The sequence below is a fragment of the Calypte anna genome, chromosome 7, assembly GCF_003957555.1.
Source record: "Calypte anna isolate BGI_N300 chromosome 7, bCalAnn1_v1.p, whole genome shotgun sequence".
Lineage (NCBI taxonomy): Eukaryota > Metazoa > Chordata > Aves > Apodiformes > Trochilidae > Calypte > Calypte anna.
Window position 1 is genome coordinate 16,876,750 of NC_044253.1, and position 27,854 is coordinate 16,904,603.

The 27,854-nt window shown below is 37.4% G+C and overlaps 1 protein-coding gene across 1 annotated transcript; it reads right to left on the reverse strand.

The window, feature by feature from the left end:
• On the reverse strand, positions 1–27,406 carry ITGB6 (integrin subunit beta 6). The gene is made up of 16 exons (XM_030454120.1): positions 27,330–27,406; positions 27,157–27,233; positions 26,377–26,456; positions 24,092–24,293; positions 22,922–23,168; positions 21,910–22,075; positions 21,183–21,344; positions 20,332–20,427; positions 15,334–15,423; positions 10,506–10,640; positions 9,881–10,298; positions 8,740–8,962; positions 6,129–6,226; positions 3,229–3,348; positions 1,935–2,101; positions 1–102 (listed from the first exon to the last, which is right to left on the reverse strand). The coding sequence occupies exons 2-16, from the start codon at positions 27,215–27,217 to the stop codon at positions 1–3; spliced, it is 2,367 nt and encodes a 788-aa protein (XP_030309980.1). The 5' UTR covers positions 27,218–27,233; positions 27,330–27,406.
• Positions 27,407–27,854: the final 448 nt, after the last annotated feature.

Genomic DNA, 27,854 nt, shown 5'->3' on the forward strand with positions numbered 1-27,854 from the left:
CTAGTAGAAATCTGCAGCAACGGCCCCTCTTTGCTTTTCTTGGTTCTTGTAAGTTACATTTTTAAAAGTGGTTGTTGAGCCTCTGTACAGGGGATTTGTTTCCTAAAAAAAAAACAAACCAACAAACAAAACCAGAATTAATCTTTTCACTGGTTCAATTGCAAGCAGCTGTAGCTGCACACACCACTGTCTTGTCTCGGGTGTATATCTTCAGCAAAGGGATCATTTTGGCCCCTGAATCCTGACCAGTGTTACAATGCAGGTCGTACATCCTTACACCACTGTGGTTCTTAATGTGCAGAAGATGGTGATTTGTACTCTGTGGAAGACTTGGGCCAGACATCTGCCAACAGCAGGCTGACACGTTTCACAAAACTGGGTCAAAGGGGATGTCCTACTCCTATGGGCTTGTCTGTAGATACTTTAAATCCATGCAAATTTAATCAACCAGAATATGTTCGGAAATAAACAATATGCCCTAATCAGGTGTTGTGTCGTGATGCTTTTTGGCTTCTTTGGAGCCTGCTCTCACTATGCTTCTATAGGAAAAGTTGGTGAATATATCCCACCTTCATTTCCCTCAGTCATAACTTTATACAGCAGTATCACATCTTCTGCCAGCTGATTCTTTTCCCTAGTGAGGACTTCTGGTCTTTCTTTGTACAAAAGTAAATTTGCACCTTTGATTAATTTAGAACAGCTTTCAGTATCTCACTTATATTCCAAGCCACTGAAATTCAGACAGTTCTGTATGAGGCAGCACAGACCATTCCAGGGTAAGAAACATGCTTTCCTTTTCATCTGCCTTCTGGATTAAAGTAGTGCACATCATCAAACAACACTTTCTCAAATATGTGCAATATAATTCCAATGTAATCTGTGTATCAACTGTTGTTGAACCATTGTAAAAGCAGAGACCGTGTCTCAGCAGTGAGGTGTGACTTGTCATGGTCCTCTTGCCTGAGCCACACACAGTCTACCATGTGTTGGGAGAAGGGCAGGTCTCACCAAAGCTTTTAATCCTGGCCTCTCATCATTCGTTTCCCAGCCTTCCCTTTTTTGCAACAGAAAAGAAAATTATAATGATTATATCAAGTGTATCCTTCCCTCCCCTCTTACTATATGTAGCTCTCCTGAAGGGTTAAGAAAGCATTCCCAAAGGGGCTTGCCTGTAAATAACTTATGTTTCCTGTCTCAAAAGCTGAAAGGCCAGCACTATCCATTCATGCAGAAATGTTGCAGTCATGGGGCTTTGTGCAAGAATGGAGCAGGGTGAACTGCAGCATATTGCCCATCCTCCTGACACCCACTAAAAACACTCAACACACTTGTTTTTTTCAAGGAGCCTCAGAACTCATAAAGCTTTTGCAGAAAAGCAAAAAAGTCAAGGGCAGAAGGGAAATCAAAAAAGGGAAGATGTAGTATAAACTTGCATTAGGTAGCTGCAAGCTATGGGTAGAGATCAAGTCTGGATTTCTCTGTCCTTTTACCTACGTTCTGGACAGCTTACAGGCATTGCTCCTCTGAGTGAGTGGGCTCTCTCCATGACAGAGATCAGTAATTAATAATCTCTCCTACAACAGGCTGTGTTTCTGGGAAGAGGGATCCACCTCTGATAACTAGATACACAGAGAACAGATTTGCTAAGATTAAGCAAAAGTGAGGTACTAATTAAAAAAAACCAACACTCTAATAAAAAATGTTATCTATGTGGGTTTACATGTGGAAGGAATTAAACAAGGAGTCCGAATCCTCACTATTTTTCTTCCCTTCAAAGATATAACTTAAGTTTATAGAATAATAAACATGGTGAAAACCTACCAGTAAAATCTATACATTTAAAAGGACAAAACCAAGACACAGAATTTTAAAGGAAAAGTTCATTATGCAAGGAAATTTAATAACCTTGTATGAAATCAAAGCATTTAGCATACCGTATGCCATTTAACTTTCGATCTTTCTGCTTCAAACTTGGCCACCTCTTTTCGGTCTTGAAGTGACACTAGTAATTTCCATATAGAAAGTAAAACAATGCCAATGAGAAGGATAGCAAGGGTGACACCCACCATAATCATTGGGATATTTGGAAGCTGTGGGCAATCTGTGGAAACAAAATCAAGTGTGACTGTGGATATCCAATCAATACATTTTAGAAAATTAAGAAGATCCTAGAGGCATGATGGGCTTCTCACCTGCTGTGAGCTGTGCATGCCTTTTCCCTCAAGCTCATGTTATTTTCTTCCTGCTAGCTTGCTAAAAGGTTTGTGAAACTGGATGAAAAATACTGCATTAAAATGTAAAAAAATTAATTTCTAATTTCTTCCACTGCCCTTTTACTAGGCAATTAGCAGCTACTGGATCCAGGCCCAGATTCTGAAGAAAAGTTAGAATATTCTTTTCAGATCTGTATCAATATAGTTCTATAAAAAAGAGCTCAACTGAAAAAAAGTTATGAATTTCACAAGATTATGACTGAACAGCAAATAGCAATGAAGCTGTTTATTGTAAAGAGGTGGAAGGACTGCTACAAGCATTTAATGAACTGTGGTTTCCTTTAAATATGTCTTTGACCTTTTTCTTTCCAGATATACTTCAATTTCTTAGTAACTATCTAGTACAGAGTAAGCCCTACTCTTAAATTCTTGTGTTTTAGGGGTGTGGATTACAGAGGGATGTGCTTCTCTAGTACTAGCTTTTGTACAACCATCTTTTCTGTAATTGTAACCTGGTTTATTGCCTGGAAATGTGAAACAAAAGGATATAGAGCTGTTGAATATTTGTTAGTTGTGCAAAATATTGAAAGCTTAATGATATGCAACATTAAACATACTTATACATGTATTTTAGAATTTCATCCCATATACCCAATCAGATAAACTTTCTGATAATTGTCTATCTATGAATTATATGTCATTTCAAAGTGAATTGTAGTTTTTCCATATAAGGTAAATAACATTTGGTATCATCATCATAGAATTCCATGGGGCTTTAGAAAAATTAACTTACTCTTCCAGCCCAGACCCCATTCTGCTTATCTTTCATGAAAGGTCAAGTATTTATTTTACTGCCACATTCAATAACTACTTCAAAGAGTCTCTTTTGGCAGGGCAGAGGAGAACAAACACAAGGAAGTGCAGTGCTGCTTAAAAGATCTTGGCCTTAGACAGCTCATCCTGACTGTGTTTTAAAATCAGATTTTACATAGAAAAAGCAGTACTCACTGCTTACCTTTCTGTTCTATACTATGAATGATTGTTTTTCCCTGCTCATCCATTGCCAGTAGAAATGTGGTTACACATTCATTTTCCCCTTTCAAAGAGCAGGGAATGGATTCATCCTCTGAATAATCTGCAGAGGGGGAAAAAGTAATTTATCAGACTGAAATAAATTTAACATGAATTAACAAGAGAGACTGCTGGCATCATGCCGGGTCACAATTCCAGTAACACTGTCACAGGTTTTGCAATATTTGTTGTTTCCCAACTCTTTTAAAGCAAGCAAATACAAAGAATAGTAGCAGTAAGAGCAAATATATTACTTATTTTAAAATTGTAATTTTAAATTTAATTTCATAACTTGAGACCAAGTGAAGCAGAAATCTAATTATGCACAAGGATATAAGCATGAGAGCAAAGATGCCAGTCCAAGGTATTCGTAACCCAGATTATTCATACTGATTTTATTTCTTTGATATTTTTTGGAAGATGGATCACTAAGAGACACTATTGCACAGATTATTTTCAGTTCATCAGCACAAAAAAGTTGACTAAGTGGGTAAGCTGCTGTAATTTACACCTAAGTAATTTTCTGTGTTCTGTACTGAATCATTATATTTTTCCCACTTCTGCCTGCAGCCTCATGCCATCAATTTCAGTGGTATTTGAAAATACTGGAGTCACACTGGAAGAAGAATTGGGTGACTGTGGCAAGATGGAGCCATGTTTCCTAAAAGATATTTTGGTAAAAGATTCAACAAAATATTGACTGTAAAATATTGACTTCTCTTATATCCCACCTGGAAAAGGGCAGATCAGCCTGCTTTAGTAGTCAAAGACTAAAAATGGATGAAAATATATATTCAAAAGTGATACCTGTCATGGTGATAAACCCAGTAAACATGAAGCTCCCAGCACCTCTAGAGTAGCTGTGGCCTCTGAGCCCCTCTGGATCGCCCAGGGGGGGGGAGGGGGGGGCGACACTGCAGGGGGGCAGAAGAGAAGCCCCAGCACCCACAGAATCAAAGCAGAAGAAAAGCAAGGCCCCAGCTCAGAGGCTAAAACAGGGACTCCCAGGAAACAGGAAAATGCAAAGCCCAGCCTTTCTTTTAACACTCCACAGTTCCAGTCATTGTGTTGCAATGCATGAATGCAAAAGAGAAAGTAAATAAAGTACTAAAACTTTATATAACCTAGAGCTATCTATAGTTTTCAGGAAGCCTTGAAGCATTAAAGAAACTGAAATACAAAACCAGAAAAAAAGCCATACACTACAGTATGAAGTTGCTCAAAAAATCTGTCCTAAATTATATGGGTTGCTTTAGTTATACCACTTTGGAAAAGTTTTTTAAGTATCAAAGTTTTGATTTTTGGATGTATTATTGTTTTTATTATCACTATTATTGTACTATTAATGTTATTAATAATAAGTAGGAACAGGAGGTGATATTGTCATGCTCCTATTCCTGTCACCTCTGTCAGTAGGAACAGAGCCAGGTAAGTGACTGTTTTCACTCTTCATCAGTATTCTTTATATATGAAAGTAGGATGTTTTATGTATTCCTGGCTACAAATATCTGCCATCTGGTAGCCACTACCTGAAAACTTTACTGATGACAGAAGTACAATAAAAGTGCTTATATGTTTTTGAAGCTTGTAAAGATATTTTTGTATTTATAAAAAAATAAATGGAAAGCCAAAAGCATAATAGTAATTTTAATTAAAATATAAAACTAGAATTAGTTGCCCTATTAGTTTCCATATTTTCAAATTTTGAGCTCTATATTATAGAGTAATGTCATCAAAACTAGAAGGCACAGCTTTGTTGGAAATACACTTATCAGTGAAATTTATGCATACACGCAGCTCTAGGTGGGATTCCAACAGTTTGCAGGCACAGTCCTCTAGGTGTGCACACAGTATTCTGCATTGGCACCCTAACTTTTACATTTCTCTAGTTTAATGATTATGCTTATCTGTGTGGTGTGGATATAACGCACCTATGTCCGGTCTCACCTGATGATCGCATTTTGCCAGAAAATTAGGGTAGGAGGTGCCATAAGAATACACACAGACCACCTACTTTATAGGCAAGCACCTTGCCAGAAAAATACTTTGATGTAGTATTTCATTTAAGGTTTGGTATTATGCGGTTTTTTTTAATGAGAATACTATCTTATTCGAAGATAATTCCTACTCCAGAAATTCTCAATGACAGAGGGTGTAGTGAAATGAGGCAACCAGGTGCCACTAATTGCCAAGGAGTGAGTATGAGCTTGTGTCAAGCCCACCTGTGCCTAATTAGGGTGGGCCCCCACTGCGCATGAGCAGGACCAGGGGGCCAATAAAAGGGGCAATTAGTGGCACCTGGTTGCCTCATTTCACTACAAGAGGGAAGCTTTGAATTGCAACGACCACCTGGAAGACATGCTTAGCCTTGAGAATAATAGGAATATCTCAATGAAAGCTGATAAGCAGCAGAATGCCTTTGCCACAGGTTAAAGGTCTCTGTGTAGTTGTTGACTGCAATGAAGAGTCTGCATAAGGACTGGAGTTTTGCACTTGTGTGGTGAAAGAAGTTACACGGGAACTCAGGGTGCAGGTGTGACTTAACCTCAGGGGTTTTCATCATCCACTGATTTGCAGGGACTGGTATGTTTTGAATTCTGCCTTTTCTTACATAAGCTGCTTAGAAAGTAGGCGTGATCCAATGAGTTAATTAACCTTGAAGGTTAATACCAGCATTTCCTAATTAGCGCAGAAGAACCGTAGACAGACAGCAACTGCCATATGATTCCTAATGTAATTCCACAGCAGAAAAATAAGGCTACTTTGAAATATAAAATTAGGGAAAGTGGAAAGTTTGACTAATCATGTATGCACAGAAAAGGAAGACTGAGTGAGTGTACAAACCCTCTGCAGTGCTGACAGTTGCATCAACCAATTTGCATTTTTCAAGGCATTCTCCCGCTGACTTGTCATCAAAAGCCAAGTGACATTCCACACAGCTCCTGAGGAAAATAATTCAGTGGCTCATCAATCTCTTCCTGTCACAAAGAACAATATAAAAGGCAGTACGTGTTCATCAGCATTTCATAAAGAAATGGAACAAAAGGTCTTGTGCTATGGATAGTTGTTCCCCAAAATACAATAAGTATGGCCACAAAAAACCAACCAAACAAAAAAACCCAAAAAAACCCCCAAAAAACCAAAACCCAACCAAAACAAAAAAAGCCACCTGAATAAAGCTATTGTGGCTAAGTTGTCCCATCCTCATTCCTTGCCCTGCTTATTAGCTACCAGACAGAACCCCAGGCAACATTATTCATGTAGGTCTATCAAAGACATGGGATTACTCACACATAGCTTTCATTTTCAAAAATAAATATCCTGAACTAAGATCACGTTGAATATCGTCCGAAGGAATGCCTGTCAGGTGAACAATATCTGAAATTGACTTCAGAGAGACACCTACTGTAAGTCTTTCTTTTTTGAAAGTCAAATGAATAATGTATTAAAACACTACACAGGTATCTCTACAGATGGCCCGTGGATGTGATTACTTGCCTCAAGTTAATTACATGGGCACTGATTATACCAAAGTAGTTTATTGGAACACTATTTTATGCTTTATTTATTTTTTCTTTATTTAATAGTGGAATTATAGAAACATTATTTAAAAACATGGTCTAAACCAATTCCTTTAGAAGTCTCTGAAAATCTACCTAGAAATTCAATGAGGATTTCAATGAATCTAGAGTTCATTCATTTTAAAAATGGAACAATGAACAGAATTCATATATGAAAAATTTTGATGCAAAGTTTTGTGAGGTATCTTTATGATTCCTCACAAATATTTTCAGTGAGATTGAGGGGCTGAGACCCTGAGAAGCAGCCGAAAGGTCTAACTGCTTAAAGAAAATGAAAGCCAAGAGCTGCAACAAAGCGTCTAAAAAAACCCAACCAACCGTCACCATCTCCTGTTGCATTAAGTTACATATATCCTTGGGAATATGTTGAGGCTGCTGAGATTATCTGCACAGGATGGAGATGTCCTTATCACTTGCTTTGGACATGGTGAATAGTAAAAGCAAGCTGCAGGTAATGGGATAGCCTCTATCTTGTGGAGATGAATTCGGTGTTGTTGGTGGTTTTGTCATATTTGCCCTGTTTCTCATACTACCACTCTTCTTTTCAGCTGCCTAGCCATTAATCTCAATCCCCTTTGACATCATTTTTCAGGACTCTCAGTTACTCTAGCCTGGTGTTCCCAATGTTCTCTTTTGGCTTTCCCTGCATTGTGTAAACAAAGTAACTGCAATAGAGAGAAAAGATCTAACACCACATACAATATACATGTTTAAATAGGCTTCTGTAATACCCAAGGTGTAACTTTATATTTCTTATTCTCTGCCAAAGTGGGCAGAGCAAAGCATCAGCTTTGTTCTTTGTGTTTTGAGCAAATACATGCAGAAGTTCTATCTACTTAAAGCCTTGAACGAAGTGTTTGGCTTGGTTTGTAGGTCCAGTTTACCTCTAATGTAAATGGTGATTAAATCACATGCCACAAAATAGCTTCTCATCTCAGATACAGTGTAGACTGCAATGATAGGCATGACAATACAGTGGTAGAAAGCTAGTATGGAAGAGAAATGAGCCTCGACCCTAAACTGGTGTACATCACGAAATGTTCATGCAACTTACAGTGACTCCAATGATCAGCAAGCAAACCAAGGTTCATTAATAACATGTATTCTGTGAAGCCTATTGCTCATTTTGGACTGACTTCAGCCCTGCAAGAGCTCAAGAAATGCAAGCATAACCACAGGTGTACTTCAAGTGGTCAGCTTCATGTCACACATATTTATGGTTGCTTTTCCTGTTGTGCCCTGTAGCATACACCATGCATCACAGCAGGAAAGCTACATAAGTTTGTACGATCACTGAACAGAAGACATTTCACTGTTTACAATCAATTTATACACGACTCACTGATTTCATGTCAGATTATGACCTATTTTATCATAGTGGGACCTATTCAGTTCAGCCAAGCTTAACTGAATTTGGGCTATGAATGTGCACGTGTAAAGCTTGGGCAGACAGTGTGACCTTATTAATTCATATGTATGAGAACAGTAATACAAATGTCATGTTTTTCAGTGAGTCCTCATTTTTGCTGGGATGCTTTCATTCTGTACTGTGGACTGGAAGAAGGTTAATCTGTTTTGGTCTGATAAGGCCAACACTCTGATTAGTTTTATAGCCAGGGACAGTAGTGAAATAGTGATGTTTTACCTATGCCTCTTGAAAGCGATTGTTTTCAATAAAGTCCTTTTGTATCAGATTAATGTTTCTAAATGGTTGGTGTATGAGATATAACTACCTACTCAAAGTGTAAAGAAGCTCTTGGCTTCTGGTCTGTAAGTCCAAATTACAGCAGTGGCAGTAAGCTCACTGTTGAGGCAGTACAGGAAATAGATACCTGGATGATACAAACATCAGAGATTTAAAACCAGCACATTACCGCCTGAAACTGCAAGGATCACTGCAGAGAGGGCATTTTTCACATGTTTGGCCTGAAGCCCCTGGATGGGTACAAGCACACGACCCACAGATGCATTCGCCTCTCCCACTGCACAGGGTCCCATCTTCAGCAATGCAGGTGCTGATGTCAGTTGTGCAATTACAGTATTCACCAGTCCATCCACTGTGGCACAAGCACTCCCCACAGTCACACTCACCGTTGCCTGGGAAAACATTTATTATACTTCAAATTATTATCTTAGTAAGAATCTGAATGATAGCCTTTTAAATCATTCTCCTTAACAGTGGATATTTTCCTCTCCCTAACTTTTCTGTCTCTTAAAACCCTCTTCTTCCTATACCAGCATTTTCAGTTTTAAGCAACAGGATCATATTTTTGCTTTGACTGGTTGAAGGCCAGTGCAGCTCCGTTCTCTTCACTGGAGTCCTCCACACAGATCTTATCTTCTGTCAGAGCACAACCTAAAGGGTAAATCATCTTTCATTTATAGCAGCATAATTTCAGTGTGTCTATTCAGCACAATCGCTGGCTGGTTCCTGTTGGTTTAATGCTATTCCTGTTGTTTCAATAGAACCAATTCTGATTTATAATGGTATAGCCCAGGAAAAAAAAACCAAATGAAAAACAATTTCTCAAATTCTGGTTGTATCTTACTAAGATAAACCAAGAGGCATTGAGATTACTGGGTTAGAATAACAAAAATATCAGAGTTATCCTAAAAGTGAGTAATTAATTAAGGTTTCTATGCTTTGATAATAGTTTCAGACTGAAAGTGTACATTAGCTAATACAATGGATGTCAGTATACTTACCTAAACTTCCTTGGAGCTACAATCACCTACAGCCATTAGAAGTCTGATCCACTGTGATGGTAGCTCGTAGGCTCCACTAAAGCCATGACAACTTAGAATAGCTATGGAGTGGTTCAAGGTGTCTCATTTTGAAAATAGGGTTTAAAATATTTCCTTATTTTAATTTTAAAGATCATTCTGATGTAGCAAATTATACTTTATACAGAATGGATTGCAACTGAACAGATGATGAAAAAAAGACTCACAAGCTGATAGCCAAGAGTGAGACAATAAAGTGCAGACACAGAAAACAGTGCCAAGGGACTGTACCTCCACACTGGAGCCCTCTGTGTCTCACACATGAGAAGTCATCACACTCGCAGCCTGGCCCGTACACCTTGCCATAGAGGGAGGGGTGGCAGACACAGTGCCCGCAGTAGCAGTCGCCTCTCCCGCTGCAGGAGCTCTGCTCTGCTGATCCCTTGCAGGAGCTGGATCCCAGGGAGCTCTCCTCACATTCGCAGCGTGGCCCCACGTACCCCGGATTGCAGAGGCACACCCCACACTCAAATGATCCTTTCCCTTGGTTGCATTTTAGGCTGTTCGTCTCAGCCTTCGCCTGACAGTCACAGCTGCACTGGGGATGAATTTCTATCTCCAGCGTGTCACTGAGCCCCATGGGTTTTATCACAATATGTCTTCTGTTTTTTTCACAAGAGGAGAGGCTTACGGTCACATTGAAAGAGACCTGGAAGAGAAAATTAGGACTGGTAAAATCTGCTGGTCTGCAGAGTACTTTGGGAGCACATGTAGAAGACAGAGTAAGAGGGTTATAGATACTGCCTGCTTTTATGGTAACATATTTGGAGGAAGATTATTTGGTAAAGAGAAACTCTACCTTGGTGTTTTAAATCCTCTGGAATTCAAGTCTTTTCAGAATTCATTCTTTACTTACTGTGTCTCCCACTTTCACATGAGAGCATTTCCTCTGGTGTGGGAAAAGGGTCCCGTTATTACAGATGGCTGCGAAAGAGAGATTGAGCCCTTCTGTCTCTCCTAAGACCTCCAGCTCCACCTCAGACCTCAGCTCCTTAAAAGAAAATGTGGGAGATGAGCAGTGATAACAATCCAAACGTGGATTGTAACTTATTCCGACCTCCATGGGAGCAAATCTGTGGGCTTAGGACTTTATTTACAGACTTCTCTATCACAAGGAAAATGGAGAACCAGCAAAACAAAGTGCTGACAAAAGTGGCTTTCAGAGGAAAGCAATGGTGGTATCTGTTTAATATCCACTATCACAGGACTTATTTCCTGCCCTTGCAGGAGACTAAATTCAGTCTTTTATTAAATAATTTTTCAGCACCAAGTGCTCTACTGACTGATAAAGGTTTTTCTTTAGTTCTGGCCTTGCCAAGGAATGGATTTGTGTCCCTGATTGCATTGCTAGTACTGGGCTTTTCCTGATTAACCAGCCTTTGTCAATATTGCTCCCTATTTATATCTGCTGGTAGAATCAAACTTATAACCTCTCTTATGGCAGGGCAGGCTCTGAGCTCACTTTTTCCTCTGTGCAGGGCCTTCATGACTGACCTTGATGTTTCTGGAGACAGAGCCAGACTCAAGGTACACGGTGAACTCCTGCAGCCTGGGGGCTTACTCCATTCCTTTCTTCTCCCAAGGGAAATTCCTGCTTCATGAGCTATATCAAGCTGTATTTCTCTACATACTAATTTCTTAAATCAATTTGTTTAATCAAATGTTCATTTCTTAAAGTGAAAAACTTACTCCCTGAACTCTCACTCAGATTTTTACATTTGACACTTTAAAATACTTTATAGCAACCTTGCTTACACAACTTAGTTTTAATCCAAAATCTATAGCAGACCATGGGGAAATTCCCTATGACTTCATCAAACAATGGATCCAGGAAATGGAAATTTTTCAGAAGTCCCCAGTAATTTCTCAACATAAGTCTCGCTGACTTGGCTTTGTGCTCTTGTGAGCTAAGTTGATTCACAAAATACCCCTAAACTTCAATCAGAGCATGAGGAGCTTGCTGACTTTACTTCAGTGAGTAATCCTAGAAAAGGCATCAGGATGAGTCACTGGAGTAAAGATCTGGTGCAGTAAAACAGACTAAAAGTAGAACAGGTATAAGCCAGCATGGCAAACAACTCCCCCTTTTTTTGTACATGTCCTGGATTCCGTGGAAATTTTTCTTTGTGTTGTGTTTGGTGGGGTTTTTTGACATCTTTTCATGTGGAGAACCTTGTCATTAAACTAAAGATTTTAATAAAGGAAAGCAACGTTTTGTGCAAGACACATTCATAGCGTGCAACCATAACAGAAATAAAACCCTGTTGAACACCAGGTTGTAATGTTTTGAATTCTGGTGTCTGTACTGGGTCAATATGAACATGACTCAGTGTTCTGAGAGTACATACCTTATGTCACTGAAAGTTACATAGACTGTGATAAACTCCATTTTCTTAGATCTTACTATCTGTGAGGACTTCTAATGGTGCTTTAAGTCTACTAGGTTGCCTGGCCATAGTATGGGGACAAATAGCAGGGTGTTGAGTGGGCTTTAAGTCATTCACAGAGAAACATTCATGGTTCAAAAAATTTTCTGAATGACACAACAGGCAAAGCTGTGTAACAGACTTGTTCCCTTGTGTTACCTGCACTGTTTTAGTACATTATTTCTTTGATCTTATTTTCTTTTAAGTGAAAAGGGAACCAAACACTGGAAAAAAAAAACAACCAAAAAACAAATAAAAAAACCCCAACAAAACAACAAAACAAAACAAAAAAAGTGGTATTTTTCTGAAATTTTTAAATCTTGGAATAACTTTAATGAAACGGCCTGATATCTACCACAATGTAATCTAACCTGCAGCTCTGCAATACAAAGTGATGCATAATTCAATGTTAAACAAAGCAGGGAGAAATATGCTTACAGAAGAAAATGAATCATACTTGGAAAGAACATGAGGCGTCTTTGTAAAAAATATTTTGACAGCTCAGACTTTCTTAACTTGCTTACTTCCTCTCTGAAGACTTTAGATAGCAACAGGTGGTGAATGATATTAGCAGACCTAGCAGACCTTGTGTTTGTACAGCAAGCAAAGACTTGAAAGCAGCTTAAAACTATTAAAAGATTTAGCCAAACTCTACTTTTGGGGGGCAAATAGTTATTTATTCCTTTTTTTGTGGATAAAGAAACAGATACATGAAGCATTGAATTACACTGCTCTATCATAAGAGGGCTGCAACAAAAAAGGATTTAGATCTCCTGCCTTGTATGCAATTTTTAACCTCCATTTTTCCCCCCCAGTCCAAAAAATTTCACATCTTCACTTATATCACATAAGGTGGTTTTCAGTGTTTCCTGCTGGGAATAGTTTCAATCATGAAGCAATAAAATTGTTGACCTTTAAGGTTAAGTGTAGTAAGATGGGCTCTGGGGAAATTCTGAGTGTGGCATGTTGCTACTTGCACATTTTATACATCTTGAAATAGATGTCGGCTTTTAAGAACCTAAGAGTAACTTTGGTGCATGGTCCAACCACGCTGCACCTGAATGAAGACATAAGTTAGGGCCTGAAGGCAAGAGCACTATTCCTGCAGCTGTTTTCTTGTTGAGGAGGGAAAGCCCTGAGCTCAAAGCCCCCTCCAAAGCCTGCTCACAGAACAGCTGGGATCAGCAAAAACACCTCAGAAGCTGCACCAGGATCACCACTGACAGCTCTGTAAGTTGATGAGCTAAGCCCACAGCAGCTAAAAAGCCAACAATGTCCTGGGTAGCACTTGCAAGGATGCTGAGAACAAGACAGAAGGCATAATTTTGCCTCTGAACAAACCTTAGAATGCCCCGTCTTGCTCTCTAGAAACTCTTCTGGTCTCCACATCTCAGGAAGCATTAATTGTAGACAGGAAGCATAAGGAAATGGTCAGCTAAAGTCACCAAGGGGATGGAGCAGCTGAGGAGGGACTTAAAAGGCTGGGACTGTCCAAATTTGAGAGAAGGTTGGGGCTGTGGAAGGTGTCTCGGCAATAAAATATTATTAAATCAGAAAGGCACAAAGATACAGTTAACACAGAGCTATTATTCACCAAAACCTGCAACATCATAACCAAAGTGAACTTGGTGAACCTTTAAAGCATTGTTAGTACTTAAAGAAGGGAAAATAAATGTGGATCTTGATGAAGTGCACCTGAACTTTTTGCCACAGGGGGCAATGGAGACTGAAAATATCAGTGAGTTCTCACAGAAAAGTAGGAAAAAAATGTTCACAGAACAAAGGTAACTCTAAGGGGAAGAGGTAAGGATGCACTGTTTACGTTTCCAGTGTTCCAGCAAGGCAGGAGCTGCCATGACACTGTAGTCAGAAGGGCCTTTCCATTCTGCACTTAGTATAATGTATTACAATCTATCATCAAAAGCAACAGGACACTGCACTGAGAAGGTTATTTTATGTTTTTCCATTCCTCGCTGTACTTCAAAATAGCATTTCAGCTATTAAATGTAGAAACCTCTGTCTTTATACTAGAATGCCAACCTGAAGAAATTCTGATAGGAACAGGATGACATGTGACTAATAAGAGGTTGGTCCCCAGAAGTGAAATACAGGTGCCACTGGACGTTTAGCACAAGCTTTGCTCATGTAAAGATATTCCCCTTTATTTATTACAACATGTAGACTCCCAAGATTAATATTAAAGTTCTTTGCTTATTTAATTTTTCTATAGGATAAAGAATCTTCTGGCATTTCATATCTCATTTAAAAAGAAAATAACAGCCACTGCATTGCTTTTATAAGATTTATAAGAATTTGGTTTGCCTTTCCACCACCAAGACCAAAATATTTTTAAGAATAATGGTGATCATCTCATGCAGGTGATAGGTAGAAGAGCAGAAAAATAAATAAGGAAATAAACAGAAGATCTTTGTAAAGAGATGTTTGGCCTTGTAGTCAACTGGTAGAACAGGCTTTCAATCAAAAGGAGCTGAGATGGAAGGGAGAAATCTATGGTATATACGTATTATACGTACAGCATATATGTAAATTAATATATCTGTGTAAAGACATGTGAAACCATATATAAACATTCCCCTGACAGAAGAGAAGCAGGCAGGCAGGATGCCATTTGCAAACAAAGCTCTGGAGAGCAGCACTGTGTTTATGTTCCTGTCATCTTTACAGTATTTCTTGGTATTATCTAAACAACCCCATTCAAGTCTCAGTATTATCTAAACAAACCCTTTTCATGTCCTGTGTTCTGCTTTTTAAAAACCTCAGAACAGCCTCACAGGGGCAGCATTAAGTTACTAAAGCAGAGAAGAGCACTGAGCACAGGGCTGTGCTTTTCCCCAAAAATATTTCTGCAGAGTAATTGTACATCTGCTCTGGTGACAACTACAGATGGGAAGAAATATGAGTCCCTGCCAAGATATTGAACTTGGAGACCTGAACACCTATATTAAAGAAGGTTTCAGAGCAGGTATAAAATACAAAACTATGAAGAAGGCAAGACAGATGAGAAACTGATGTTATTTAGTATTCCAGAAGAACTAAGGAGGGACAGAAGGTTTTAGAAATGTTGTTTCTGTGCTCACTTAACACTGAGAGTGAATAAAACTTCTCCTGTTAAGGTCAGCAACTAAGCATAAAAAATTGATGCTCTAATTATCAGTGCAGAAAAAGTCTCAGAGACACTTGTTACCAAACTGCAGTCTAATTTTGAAAATACAGACATGCATGAAGAAAACACCTTACCTGGTATGCAGCAATGATCAACTGCAAAATATTTCTAGAATCCTTCTCTAGTCGTCCAACAGTAGCTCCAGGAATAAGCTTTGCATAGCTCTGATAAAAAAAAAAATTAAAATTAAAAAAATTAAAGCATAAAAGAAGACTAGGTGACAAGCTGGGTGATAAGAAGCCACCATCTGGAAAGGAACAAAATATACTTGAGCCAACCAAAATAAGTAATAATGACATTTTCAATAACCTTTGCAGATTCAATGACACGTTTTATTAAAAAGTCCTAAGGAGAAGTGCAGGTTTCACTATAAATTAATAGGATGTATATTGCTAATATACACCTCTGTGTGCTTGCAAGCTTGAGACTAGAGTATTTTTCAGCTGTATTTTTTCAAATTTAGAATGAAGATAAATTCTATCAACAGCTGTGTTTTGGTCTTACAAAAATAACCAAAACCAGGTTCAGCTGCTCTACAGTTGCTGTACTATTTGAGAATCTTGGACTCTACATTCATTAACAGCAACAACATTTTTATCTTTGAAAGAAATTGAGCACCTGGAATTTCGACCAGTGAGGGCACAGAAGTTAAGAAGTTTAAACGAGGAGCTACATGAAGTTTGAACAAAGGCCCTTAAGAAACTGCTGTTTGTTTATGATTGATGTCACACCCACATGAACACCAGTGATCTGTAGCTATTATGTATGTTGACTTTATGCTAGTGTTACAGTGACAATTTAACAATTCATTTCAGTGGTTTGTTTTCTTTTCTTTTTGCATTAAATTCTTTTTGCATGATGCTAATGTGACAGCCAGAAGCGAGATTTTAAATATACCAAATTAAAATTTATCTTGTCAGATTATTACCTACATTAATGTCTCTTGCTTGTACCCACACCTTTGAAAAATAATAAATCTTTGTCACTAAAAACATGCACTTTAGCATTCATTTTCCTTTGCAATTTATCATGCCAATGCTATTATTTTAATTAAAAAAATAAACAAAGCCCTAGGGAGCTATCAATAAGCATGGTTAATTTGATACCCTTATATCCCTTCTATACTTTACATCTCCAAATCTCCAAATGCCCCGTGATTACTTTGTGTATTATGTATGGAATACTTAAAATTCATTAGATTTCTAAAGTGCTATTGTAACTCAGTGGGATTAACTGCATTTAATGTTACATCTGGTGGCTTTGCATTCCTAACTACTCCTGTGATTACTGCTCTCTCAGGGCTTCTTAGAATATTGAAACTGCATTTTGTACACATGGACCTTTCAGGGGGTAATTATAAGAAAAGATTATAAACCTGGAATTTAAAGTATAGCAGCCTTTAATCTGTGGCATTCAAAACAAACAACAGGGATATAGTGTACTTCTTTTTATCTTTCATCTTTGAACAAAAATTTTCACATGGTGATACAAGGATGACCTTGCAAGCCCAGTCTAAGTGCATATCTATAGCCCACTGGCTAAATCCTGTCTTTAAGCACATATTTCTGTTTAACCATTAACACTGTGAGGCAGAGAGATGCTTTTGGGATGCTTTTGGACTTCTACTAACATAAAACTATCCAAAAGATGAGATGGAATTTAGTCTTTTAGCAAGCATTCATTAAAAGATGAGCTGGCTTTTTAAGTACATACTCTGAATTCATCCTACTGAAATCTGACAATTACATAGTTGAGTTCAGTGGGGTTATGTCTAAATTTTTGCAGTAGAAATGATAGAAGTATTTTCAGGATAAATTTTAAGTGTCATGCCAAAGTTACAAAAATTATTTGAAATTCTGTACAAGGATGGAGACCTGAATATTTTAGTTCAATTATCAGCCATGAAATGCAGCCTGAAAGAAACCCAAACATTTCCAAGGTGTATTCTCCTGTGATATATAAAAAATTTTCCAAAGAGAGAAAAATTTTTGTCTCAGAAGAAGTGCTGGTTAATCAGGATTAAAGAGGTAGTTTTTTCCCTCAATTAAGTTTTAACAAATTTTTCAAGGATCTGCTTGAAAAGTAATAATACAATGAAATATTAAAGACTGGTATTTTCTTTTATACCAAAGTAAGATTTACAAAATGTGTCAAAATATCTTTACTATTGCAATATTTACAGATGCTTTTTAAGTGACTAGCTTTTACAGAATAAGAACATTCCCTGCTTTGGTAAGACTCAGCTGAGGCTAATGGTGCAAAACGTTAGACATACATTAATGTATTTTTAAAGACCATTATTTTGGGAAAAAATCCAATTCTTTTTATAAGTAAACTCACATTATTAGGGCTTACTGTAAAGAACTTGCTCAGCTCTCTTGTTGTGAGTGGTCTTATAGGAGTTTCCACATGACTTCCTTAGAAGTTCATGTGGCCAGGGAAAGCATCAGACATAAACCTTCCCCCTCTTTTAGGTTGCTGTACACTTGCTGTTGGGTTGAATGGAAGGACCATAAATAAAGACAGCTGTATTACAAGCATACATATTCTGTGCTTGTGCAAGCCATAATATTTGTGTCTTAGATAGTAATACATGGACATGCAAGTGGATAAACTGAAAATCGGCTGAAGAGGATCAAGAATATTAAATGACTGAGTTACCTTGAGTTAAATTTTTGGGGATTATACAGGGCTAGAAATAGAATGGATATATTTGATGTTTTAAATACTGCACTTAAGACTAAGGGAATTTACCAAGTCTATTTTTAAAAGTGAGTTCAAAGTCCTCACTGTCATTTTAATGTACATTTTTCCCTGAGAACAGAATTATAAATAGCAATGGTCGTATTTGGGTTCTGATATAATTAGATGCTGAGTTCAAGTGTATTTGAGATGAAATATTTGGGAAAGGCTTTCCACATTAAAGGATAATAAGTTTGGGACAGTTTTCTGAGGGACATTGCAGAATCTCCATCGCTAAAGCTTTCAAAAAGAAGTAAAACACGACAACGTTGGTTTAATGGTGTTGCCCAAGTGCCAGTTCAGGATCCTCCCCCAGCAATTCCAGGCTACATAAGATGTGGCAGTGACACAAGAACAACTTTCGTCATCTTTCTTTGCTCTTTTAACATTCCTAAACCTGGATACCTGGTTATTTACATTTATGTTATAAATCTGAACCACACAGATGAAAACATGACACTATTGTCCTGTTTGCAGATCCCCACATAGACCCTTGAGAGAATAATGTGGTGTGGAAAAAAGCTGCAGTGACACATATATGATTTTGCACTTGCTTTGACTGATTTTCCATATCACCCACAGTACAGAAAGCAGACCATAACAACTGTAGCTATTCAAAGAAATGAAAGAAAGCAGTACTGAAAAGATGAAAGCAGTAGATAGAATATATTGAATGTGGTTACTATATACCCTACAAGGTAGAAGATAGTGGTGCTTTTTTTTTTCATAACAAAGAAAGTAACAAGAACCATTACACAGTTGGGTTAACAATGGCTTGTGGTTTTTGTTAGCTATAAATCTTTCTTTAGTGTTCCCAGTGAACAAAGGGTGGCATCTGATAACTTTGATACTGGTATAACACTGACATAGGGATACTGAAATGAAAACGCATGGTAAGAACACTGTTGGTCAACTCTGAGGGTGACCACCAGCAATTTCCTAGAGAAAATAAAACTATCAGTAAAAAGAAAAGTTTCTTTGAACAAAATAAGGCTCTGTAACTCAGAGAGATACTTTCAAACTACCTCCAAGAACAGCCCTTATTCATGCAGCTCTTACTAAAATCGGGGAAATGTTCTAACTTGTCATTAATTGGGTCCCTGCTAAGTTATTGTTGTGCAGTAATTATATTTAGGACAAGTTTTCTAATGTACACATTTTAAATAAACTATGCTGTGACTATGGAATCCTACAGCATTTGTAAGTGATTGACTTCTACTATTGTACATCTAAATTTTCACACTTCAGGTAGGAATTCACTGCAGTCCTTACACCAGGCAGTGAGTGTTCCAGGATGCAGCATCATTCCTCTCTTGTCAAGACTGAAATCTGAGAACTGGTTAATGAAAGATATGACTCCTGTAACCTTTGTCAAACACCTGAAGTATTAATCTTACTCAAGAGAGCTCTACAAATGGAATCAGTCAGAGAAACACTGGGTGTAGGGGTGTTGTCTTCCCTGGGTTACCCAGTGGATAGAAATAGAAAACAGTCATACTGATAACTACCCTCAAGGGCTCATCTGCTCCCTTTGCTGTAACACAGGATCTTTCTTCCTACCATTTATTTCCTATTTTTCCTGTGTCTATCACACAAGAGGACCAGCAGTCTTCCTATTCTTTTACATTTGGATTCAATGAGGCATATGTTTTACAAAGGTTTTTCCTTCGGAAAAACCCTTTATTGAGTCCCTCTCAACTAACATGAATAAATAAATCTGGAGGCAAAATTTCTCTCCCCTTGTCCCACTCCACACTGCAGTATATGACCAAGCAGCCAAGCATAGCCTGCGAACCCCCTTAACTCATTGAATTCTTTGTCAGTCATGTCTTGTATTTTTAATCTTGCCACTACTTTCCTATATTTCTCTTTGGAAAGACAAATTAATAAAACTTTCAGGCCAACTGCAAGAAGAACCCATTATCTCAGAGCTGAGCAGAAAGAAAAATTTACTTTTCAGAACATATTCTTGTCTTATATAAGAATATGCTCAACAATTCTTCCCTAGCCTTATAAAATAAAAAGGATAATTTTAATGATCATGCTGAATAGTTTAGCAATGCTTGGTTTGACAACCCTTGACTTGAAAAAAAAAAAAAAGGTGTGGTTTAACTTGAAATCGAATTTAAAAGTTACCTAAGAACATCAAAATCAATACATATAGAAGCACTTCCTACATAAAAGACCCTTTCTCTGATATAAAATTTCTTAGCTATTTTTATTACATAAATATCTTACAGAATTCAGGCATCAAAATTAAAATCATTTTATCAGCTGCAGAAAAGCATGAACCTTAAATACTGGAGAACTGAACATTCTCGTTTGCTCACCTCATATATGTGAACTTGCTCACTGGTTACAGCAAAAATTAATAAAATATTGTTTTGCACAAGTTTGTCAATTAATTGTCCAATTGTGGGATACTCCTGCAAACAAACAGAAGAGAGCCACATCAATCTGTTTTTCATGTGCATCCAGTTGCTAATTATCTCCCATGAAACAGACATCCAAATGATCATAATTAAAACCGTATAGTATAAACTATAATTAGGCACTACATGTATACAAAATAAAAGACAGAATATATCATTTTCCTGCCTCATTTTTAAGGAAATGCCTCTGAGAAAAGTGCAGTGCCAACCTCCATACTGGGACACTTGGCTCAGTAGCATCTGTGCATACACACACACACACACATATATATATCTACAAATAGTAACACTGTGCCAGAACAACTGAGTATTTGTACTGCTGTGAATACTGTAGTGTATACATTCAGTATAATGAACCTCAAACTAATCACTTCTCCTACATGAACACTGTCCTACAAATTTCTGAGCTCCTCCTGAAGTCACATTCGTGCAGGAAACATGATCAATGCACATTTTGCTTTCCCTGCAGCAGAAAATCTAAGTCAGTGTTCCTTATGTTTTTCAGGTTACCATGATAAGATTTGTGCTTTCTTTTTTCCTACTCTATCATAATTCCACACAAACACACTGTCCCCTTTTCACTAAAATGTGCAATTAGAAATAAAATCGATGACAGCAAGTCTCTGAATTGCCTAACTCTTACACATTTTGGTGATGAAAGCATAACATTCATTAATTTTCTAAGTTATTCATGTTAGTCTTTTAAATTTGCAGACTGAAAGAGTTGTACAAAATTCAAAATAAATTACCAGAACAGTTGACATGGAATACTCATTATTGTGGTCCAAATGGCAGTTCCCATCGTTAGGAATAACAATCCCTGCAAGTTTACTGTCCATCCCAAAATGGGAGTCGGCATCACTCACAAACACCAGCAAATGTAGAGAATCATTTCTCCATCCAATTTTTTCCTATAATTTAAAATACAGTGGTTTAGCAGGCTTCTTTTTTTTTTTTTTTTTTTTTTTTTTTTTTTTTTGCATTCACATAAAGAAAAGATGCATAAGATTGGGAGAATAACATCTCAAAATAAATGGAAGGAATAATTTAAAAGAGAATGTCAAAAATGTATCTCCTTTAAGAGACAATGTTTATTCTTTTCTCTTAGGCTAATGTTTTGTATCCCTATTCCTGTGTTTAATAACATGGGCTGGCCATAATCATGTCAATCTAATTACTACTCTAAACATAGTTAAAGAAAAACAGTTAAAGAAGAAACAATCAAGGAAATACACCTGCTAATTATACAGTTCAATGAGTTTTTACCCCTTATATTTAAAAAGAAACACTAAAATATTGCAATATGCATGTTTAACTTGATGAAGCCAAAAGTATTTTTACACAAATCTAATGAGAGTCTTGGACTCCATTAAAAAAAACCTTGAAAAATTATTATCTGATTCTTTGAAACATAACCATTTATTACCAGAAGATGTAATATACAGAGTAATTACTATACCTAGAAGTTTCAATTACCTTGCAAACAGCTGCCTGCATAATTGCATCAAATCCTCCCTCTGGAGTGTCTATATTAGCAGAGATTTGCTGTCCTTTCACAATTTCACTGAATTTTTCAGAATCATTTGTTAGTGGCAAAACATTTTTGTATCCAAAGGTGGGTAAGCACTCATATGGCACACTTCTGTGGGGTAAGTGAGAGAGCTTATGGATAACAGAGTGAAAAAATCACTACAATGGTTATTTTGCAAGTCTGTTTGGATTAGTTCTAGTTGTGTATCTCTGAGGGATATCTCATGTTTCTGAGGGAGACCTAGTTAAAAATGCAAGGGAATCATAGACCATCCAGTGGGTTGAACAATGGGAAAATGTCTGCATTTAGCCTGGGAGCCAAATTACTCGTAGGGTAGAGTAATTCAGCTAGTTAACCATGTGCAGTCCTTGCCGTGCTCCCTGCTTTCCTTGTTTTCATGCTCTGAAGCACATTAGGATCTGCAATCTCTCCTAATGACATTGATGGAGCCTCACCAAGCTGCTGCAGTCCTGCTTCTCCCCCAGATAGCTTAGGAAGGGTCAAGGACAGAGTGGGTTTTGGGGATACTGCTAGACTTCAAGGGAAAAAAAGGCAACAAAACAAGGTCAATGGTAACTGAAACTGCTAGCATGTGCTGGGTTTGGATTTGCACCTGCATGGTATAACAATGTCATAAATTTTTTATAAATATGTATAGTTTAGCAAATCAAAGAAAACTACACAATTGTTCTGCATACCTGTTTGTTACCTGATCAAGCACATTTGTAACTAGCCGCAAAAACTAAAGAGCAGAATCACTCCCAGGTTTCTCTTTTTATATGAGTCAATGAACAACGATCAGAGTGTGAAACTAAAAGAAACAAATCTTGTTTCTCAAACAGTTACAGCTGGAAAAGGGCAGAGGTTCCAGGTGAGGCTGCTGGATTGTATTTTAGCCTAGAGATTAATATTGTGACTTAACGTTGACAGAGAGAGGAAGCTATTTTCGCTGCCTACCTGCAAGGGTTGTGCATTTCTTCAGCTGTGGTTTTGATAAATGGTGAAACTGGTTTTTCAACAAAAGATCCAAATCCCAGTCTGAAGTTGCTTGTGAGTTTTGACATTTCTTTAGAAAGAGTTGAACCCAGTTCTTTGATTGTATTCAGATCATCATCCATGGAGGCTGATAGATCCATGAGGTAATAGAGATCAATTGGATAATCTTCAGTTTGACGAACCTGGATCTGTATTGTTTCTTCATGTCCTATGAAGGTCATGGAAAAATAGGACACATATCAGCACTTATAAATCAAGCTGTTCATAAACTTATATATACATGGTGAAAATTATATAGTACTTCAAATCATCATTAGAATTAAAAAAAAAATGTAGAAAATTCTTTGTTCACTAAAATCTCAAACAGAAGATCTGAAAAATTAAAACGGGTTCTAGTGGTTTTTTTTCCAAGCTCTATTTTGACAAAGCTGTAATAAGATTTATAACTGATTGCTGTAATTTAGAAATATCATACCATCACATTGACATTATGCAGCTTTAGAAAATGTAGATATGAAGATAATTTAAACTAAAGGTTACGCTTATGGGACAGAGCACATACTTTAGAACTATAAAGAAAACCAGAGTGCATGCACAGGTTTTATTCTCAGTTCCAACAGTATGATATGAACTAACTGGATGTCTCAAGTTTTTTTATTTTAAGTTTTATCCAGGAAAAATTCACATCTCAAGGACCCCAAGGTACGTCTGGGGTGTTTCCATAAATGTCACTGGCATCTTGTAAATCCTCGTAGGAAGATTTTATGCTGCGTTTGAGATATGCTGTTTGCCAGACCTGCAGGGGAAAAACCCAGGAGCTGAGCAGAGGGTACAGGGGGGTACAGGGGTATGTGTTGCCCTCTCCCACAGACACTTCAATGCCAAAAGAATAAAAGAACTAAAAAAATGGAACTTTACTTTTTTATGATGTACACAGCATTCCTGAAAGCATCTTGAACTCAGTCAAACCCAGCTTCTATCCAATGAGTGAACAGATAATTTTGGACTCAACACAGATTTTTTGTCTCAATTCTGTCAAAAATTTTTCTTACACCATTCAGACTGAGAAGCTTCAGTCTATCACATTGGCTGACAAACAAATATCCCACATTTATGAACTGAGCGACTTACTTGGTCGCAGCCTGAGAGTTAATTTTTGAGGAGAAATCTGTGTGACATCAGAATTATCCTGGGCTGCTACAGTTAGAGGCTTGTTTCTGTTAATTTCTATTCCTGAAATGGGAAATTCAATCAAATTCAACTGGCATCCTTTCAGCAAGAGTTTTTCTGGGGTGTCACATCTTCCATGAATTCCATCTGAGTCTGTGTAGTTCTGAAGCAAAGAAGAAAAGGAGGGGATGAGGCAAATCTCTTTACTGACCAGTCACCAGCATCTTGCTGACAAAAGTTCAATCCAATACAAGTAACAGAAACAAAGGTGCAAGTTAGTGCAGACTAGTGCAGAAAATACCTAGGTGGCACAGAAATCTAAGTTTGCCCTTCACGGGCCATGTCACACAGGTGTATAATTAATGTAACTTACACCGGTTTGGTATCCTGGTAGAAACTACTCTATTGTTGGGGAATGGGAATTGTGCCACTCACTGCATTTGGCTTCTGTAGTACTGGAGCCCCTGCGAGTCCCTGTTTTCTCTATTAGAGGAATATGCATAAATTCATATGCTTTCCTAGACAGTTTTGAGCTGCTGATGGGACAATGCTATTTAATAACAGAAGAGGTCTCACAGATCATAAACTCCTACAATTTTTGTGACAAATTGACAGTAAGAAGTACCAAGTGTTCCCTGTTTTTTCATGAACTCTTTCTCCCCATACTCTAACACATTCACATCGTTGGGGCTCCCAGCATGCCCATGTCTATCTGGTTACATTTGGCCCAGCATCCTACTTGAACTTCTTCCATCCAGATGAAATCACAAACCTATTGATATCAGCTGAATAGCTTGCAGTTTATTTTCGTTGCTCATTTCAAAGCAATTGATATGCATTCCTTTCCACAACACTGCTGCAGGGCAGGTACTACCCCCACAAAGCATTGAAGTTAATGGTTAGTTTTACAATGAGGCTTTTGTGTCTTATTACCATTTCCTAGAACTATGTCTAGAAGTTAGATCCTCAAAGTCAATCAGCTGTCCCACCAACTGGAAAATGCTCCGGCTTGCAAGACCTTTTGACCAAAACCTGACCAGAATTGGCAACAAAACATTTGTTTCCTGGCTGATTGTCATGGGCCCATAACATTGGAGCAGTCTTTTCTCCTGGGTTTGGGCAAGAAATCTGGGGTTCAACCATAAAGCCACTCTCTGAATTCTGCCACTGAAAAACTTTCAATCCAAAGCAAGAGAATTTTTACTTTGAACCTATTAATACCATAAATGGGACCCTTCTTTTTACCAAAATATCACCCGTCATGCCTGAAAATTATCAGGGATCTTAAATATTTTGTGCAAACACACTAATGTGGGCTGAGTTTTTTCCTATGGCAACTTTTTTTCCCCACTGCTCTATTACTTCTTAGCAAACTTGTTTTGTTTTAAGTGATTTTTGGTCTTTGGCAGCTTCTCCACAAAGCATTATTCTTGTCTCATCCTATGTAGCATTCTGCTATTCAAAAACTCAAGAAATACTTCAGGAAACAGCAAAGGTGTAAATCAAAAACTGTAATGAAAAATACTTATTTTCTTTCTTATTATTACTGAAAAGTTTCTAATTCTGGTAGCTGACTGTCTTGTTTACATTAATGATATAAGACCAGGAATTTTTCTGTCAAGCAGAGAGATAATCTGTAGCAGCATTTACAGGTAAAAGTTTTAAAAGCAGAGATGTTAAGTGACTTGCCTGGGGTTACACAAAAAGTCTGCAACAGATATACAAAACAAAAAGTTTTTCTTTTAAAACCCAGTGTTTCAGTAAAAACAGCCCTATGTCATACTAATTATAAGACTGGCACTATCATCACACTTAAAATCATGCAAACTGACTGAAGCACCTTCAGTTTACACTGTCTGCCTTGGCATGCAATATGCAAGGTACAGTCTGGTCTCTGACCTGATGTATGGCATTTTATCTTCAGTGCTGTGGGAGATTCAGCCCTGAAGTTGTTGACCCGAGTCCCTCTAGTAACATTTTTATTTCTGCCTTAAACTGAGAAGTTTTTTTAAAAAACAAAAACAAACACCACAACCAAACCCCTACAACACAGAAAATCTCAAATAACCCCCAAAACAGTTAATAATAAACTATAAAGTCTAGGTTGAACCCTACTTTTAATCCCCAGGAAGGCTTCACTAAGTGCCTCCTGCATTACAAAACCATGGTCTGACCCAGTTAATTCAATACTTCATCACTCATAGACACTACAAACACTTTGAAATTTTTTATATCATTTACTTTACCTCTTGAAAACACCAAGCGCAATGTGGTCCAGAAAGCAAACAGTCTTCACAAGTCACTGTGCTTTCCTGAGAACAGGTACCTAAAGTAAAAACCAGGAGGATAAAAGACTATTAATATGTTTAGTCATTCAATTTATGAAGAATCTTGTAATTTAGTGAATGAATGAATGTCAGAGGTAAAAATTAAAATTTATCCTTATTTAGGATTACTGATAAAAATCCTTCATAAATGTATTTCTATTGGTATAAGATTAACTCTCTAATAAAATCTAAAACCCCACATTTGCTGACAATTAAAATACTTACTTTTTTATGCCTTATGGATGATATTTACAGAGTACATCACTTGTTTTCTCCAGGGCACCTGTTAGTATTCATGTGTTTCTAGTACAATGCAGGTACAACTTTCCCAGTATAACCAGGGATATTAAAAGAATAGATTTTTGTTCACTCTGTATATTTAATAGTGCTTCATCTGGGTGAATACCTAAAACAATTTTAATCTATTGTGCAAGTACTATTGAAATTCTGAATCACATGTATAGTATTTTCTCAGCAGATCAGACACCGATTAGTATAGTAAAAACTGCTCAAATTCCCATCCCTTTCATAAATATTGTGCAATGCAATGATCATACAAATCTTAGGAAAAAAAAAAGTTGTTAAACAGGAAGGAATATTAAAATACTGAAAGCAGAAAGACATTTAGTATCAACTTCAAGCAAGGAAAAAAAAAACAAAACTGGTTTTGAAATGGTTCTCCCTAACCCTGAGCCTTACCTTCCACATAGTTATTTCTTTGCAGAAGTAGGAAACACAGGCAAAGCAATTCAATCCCCATTCGTTTTCAGTGCTGGCTGCGTGACAAAAAAACATTAGTCTGTTAATTATCATCTGCATAAAGGTAGAATGTTGTAAAATTCTCCAAGGGTATGTTTTCAGGTATCACCTACACAAGACCACGAGGAAACTTCAACCTTACACGGACAGACTATGATTAAAAGTGAAAACGAGGGCTACCTGGGCAGGTAAAGAGGACAAACTGTGCATGAAGTAGCTCGAACATGGTTATCACTTCCTTGTTTTCCCAGACTCCTTATAAGGTATGAGGGGAAAATTCATTCAGGTGAAATTTTCTGTCAGTCCCAGTCTCTCTGGGTCCTAGAGCAACCTAGCCAAGAGAGCCGATTTTCATGTATAGAAATTCTTAAAAGGCTCCTCTAAAACAATGCCTTTAATTGTTCCCTGAGGGAGTGCATTAGGTTGATAGATTGCCAAGGGAGTATACCTGGAGAGATGAAGAAATCCCATTTTTTCAGATTTCCTGATGCCTCCTTGTAAAGGCAACTGTGCAAAAAAAAACCAAAAAACAATCTCTTATAATTGAGGACCTGGTTTCAACATTCAAAGTTGGGAACATTTAATTTATTAACACTCTAAAATGTAAAGAAAATGTTACAGTTGTAGATTTTAAAAAA

Coding starts and splice junctions, on each gene's coding strand:
- ITGB6 (XM_030454120.1), bottom strand. CDS start 27,217: ATGGGGATTGAATTGCTTTGCCTGTGTTTCCTACTTCTGCAAAGAAAT. Junction 24,294..26,376: donor GCGCTTGGTGTTTTCAAGAG/GTAAAGTAAATG, acceptor TCTTTGCTTCAG/AACTACACAGACTCAGATGG. Junction 8,963..9,880: donor CAGAGGGCTCCAGTGTGGAG/GTACAGTCCCTT, acceptor ATGTTTTCCCAG/GCAACGGTGAGTGTGACTGT.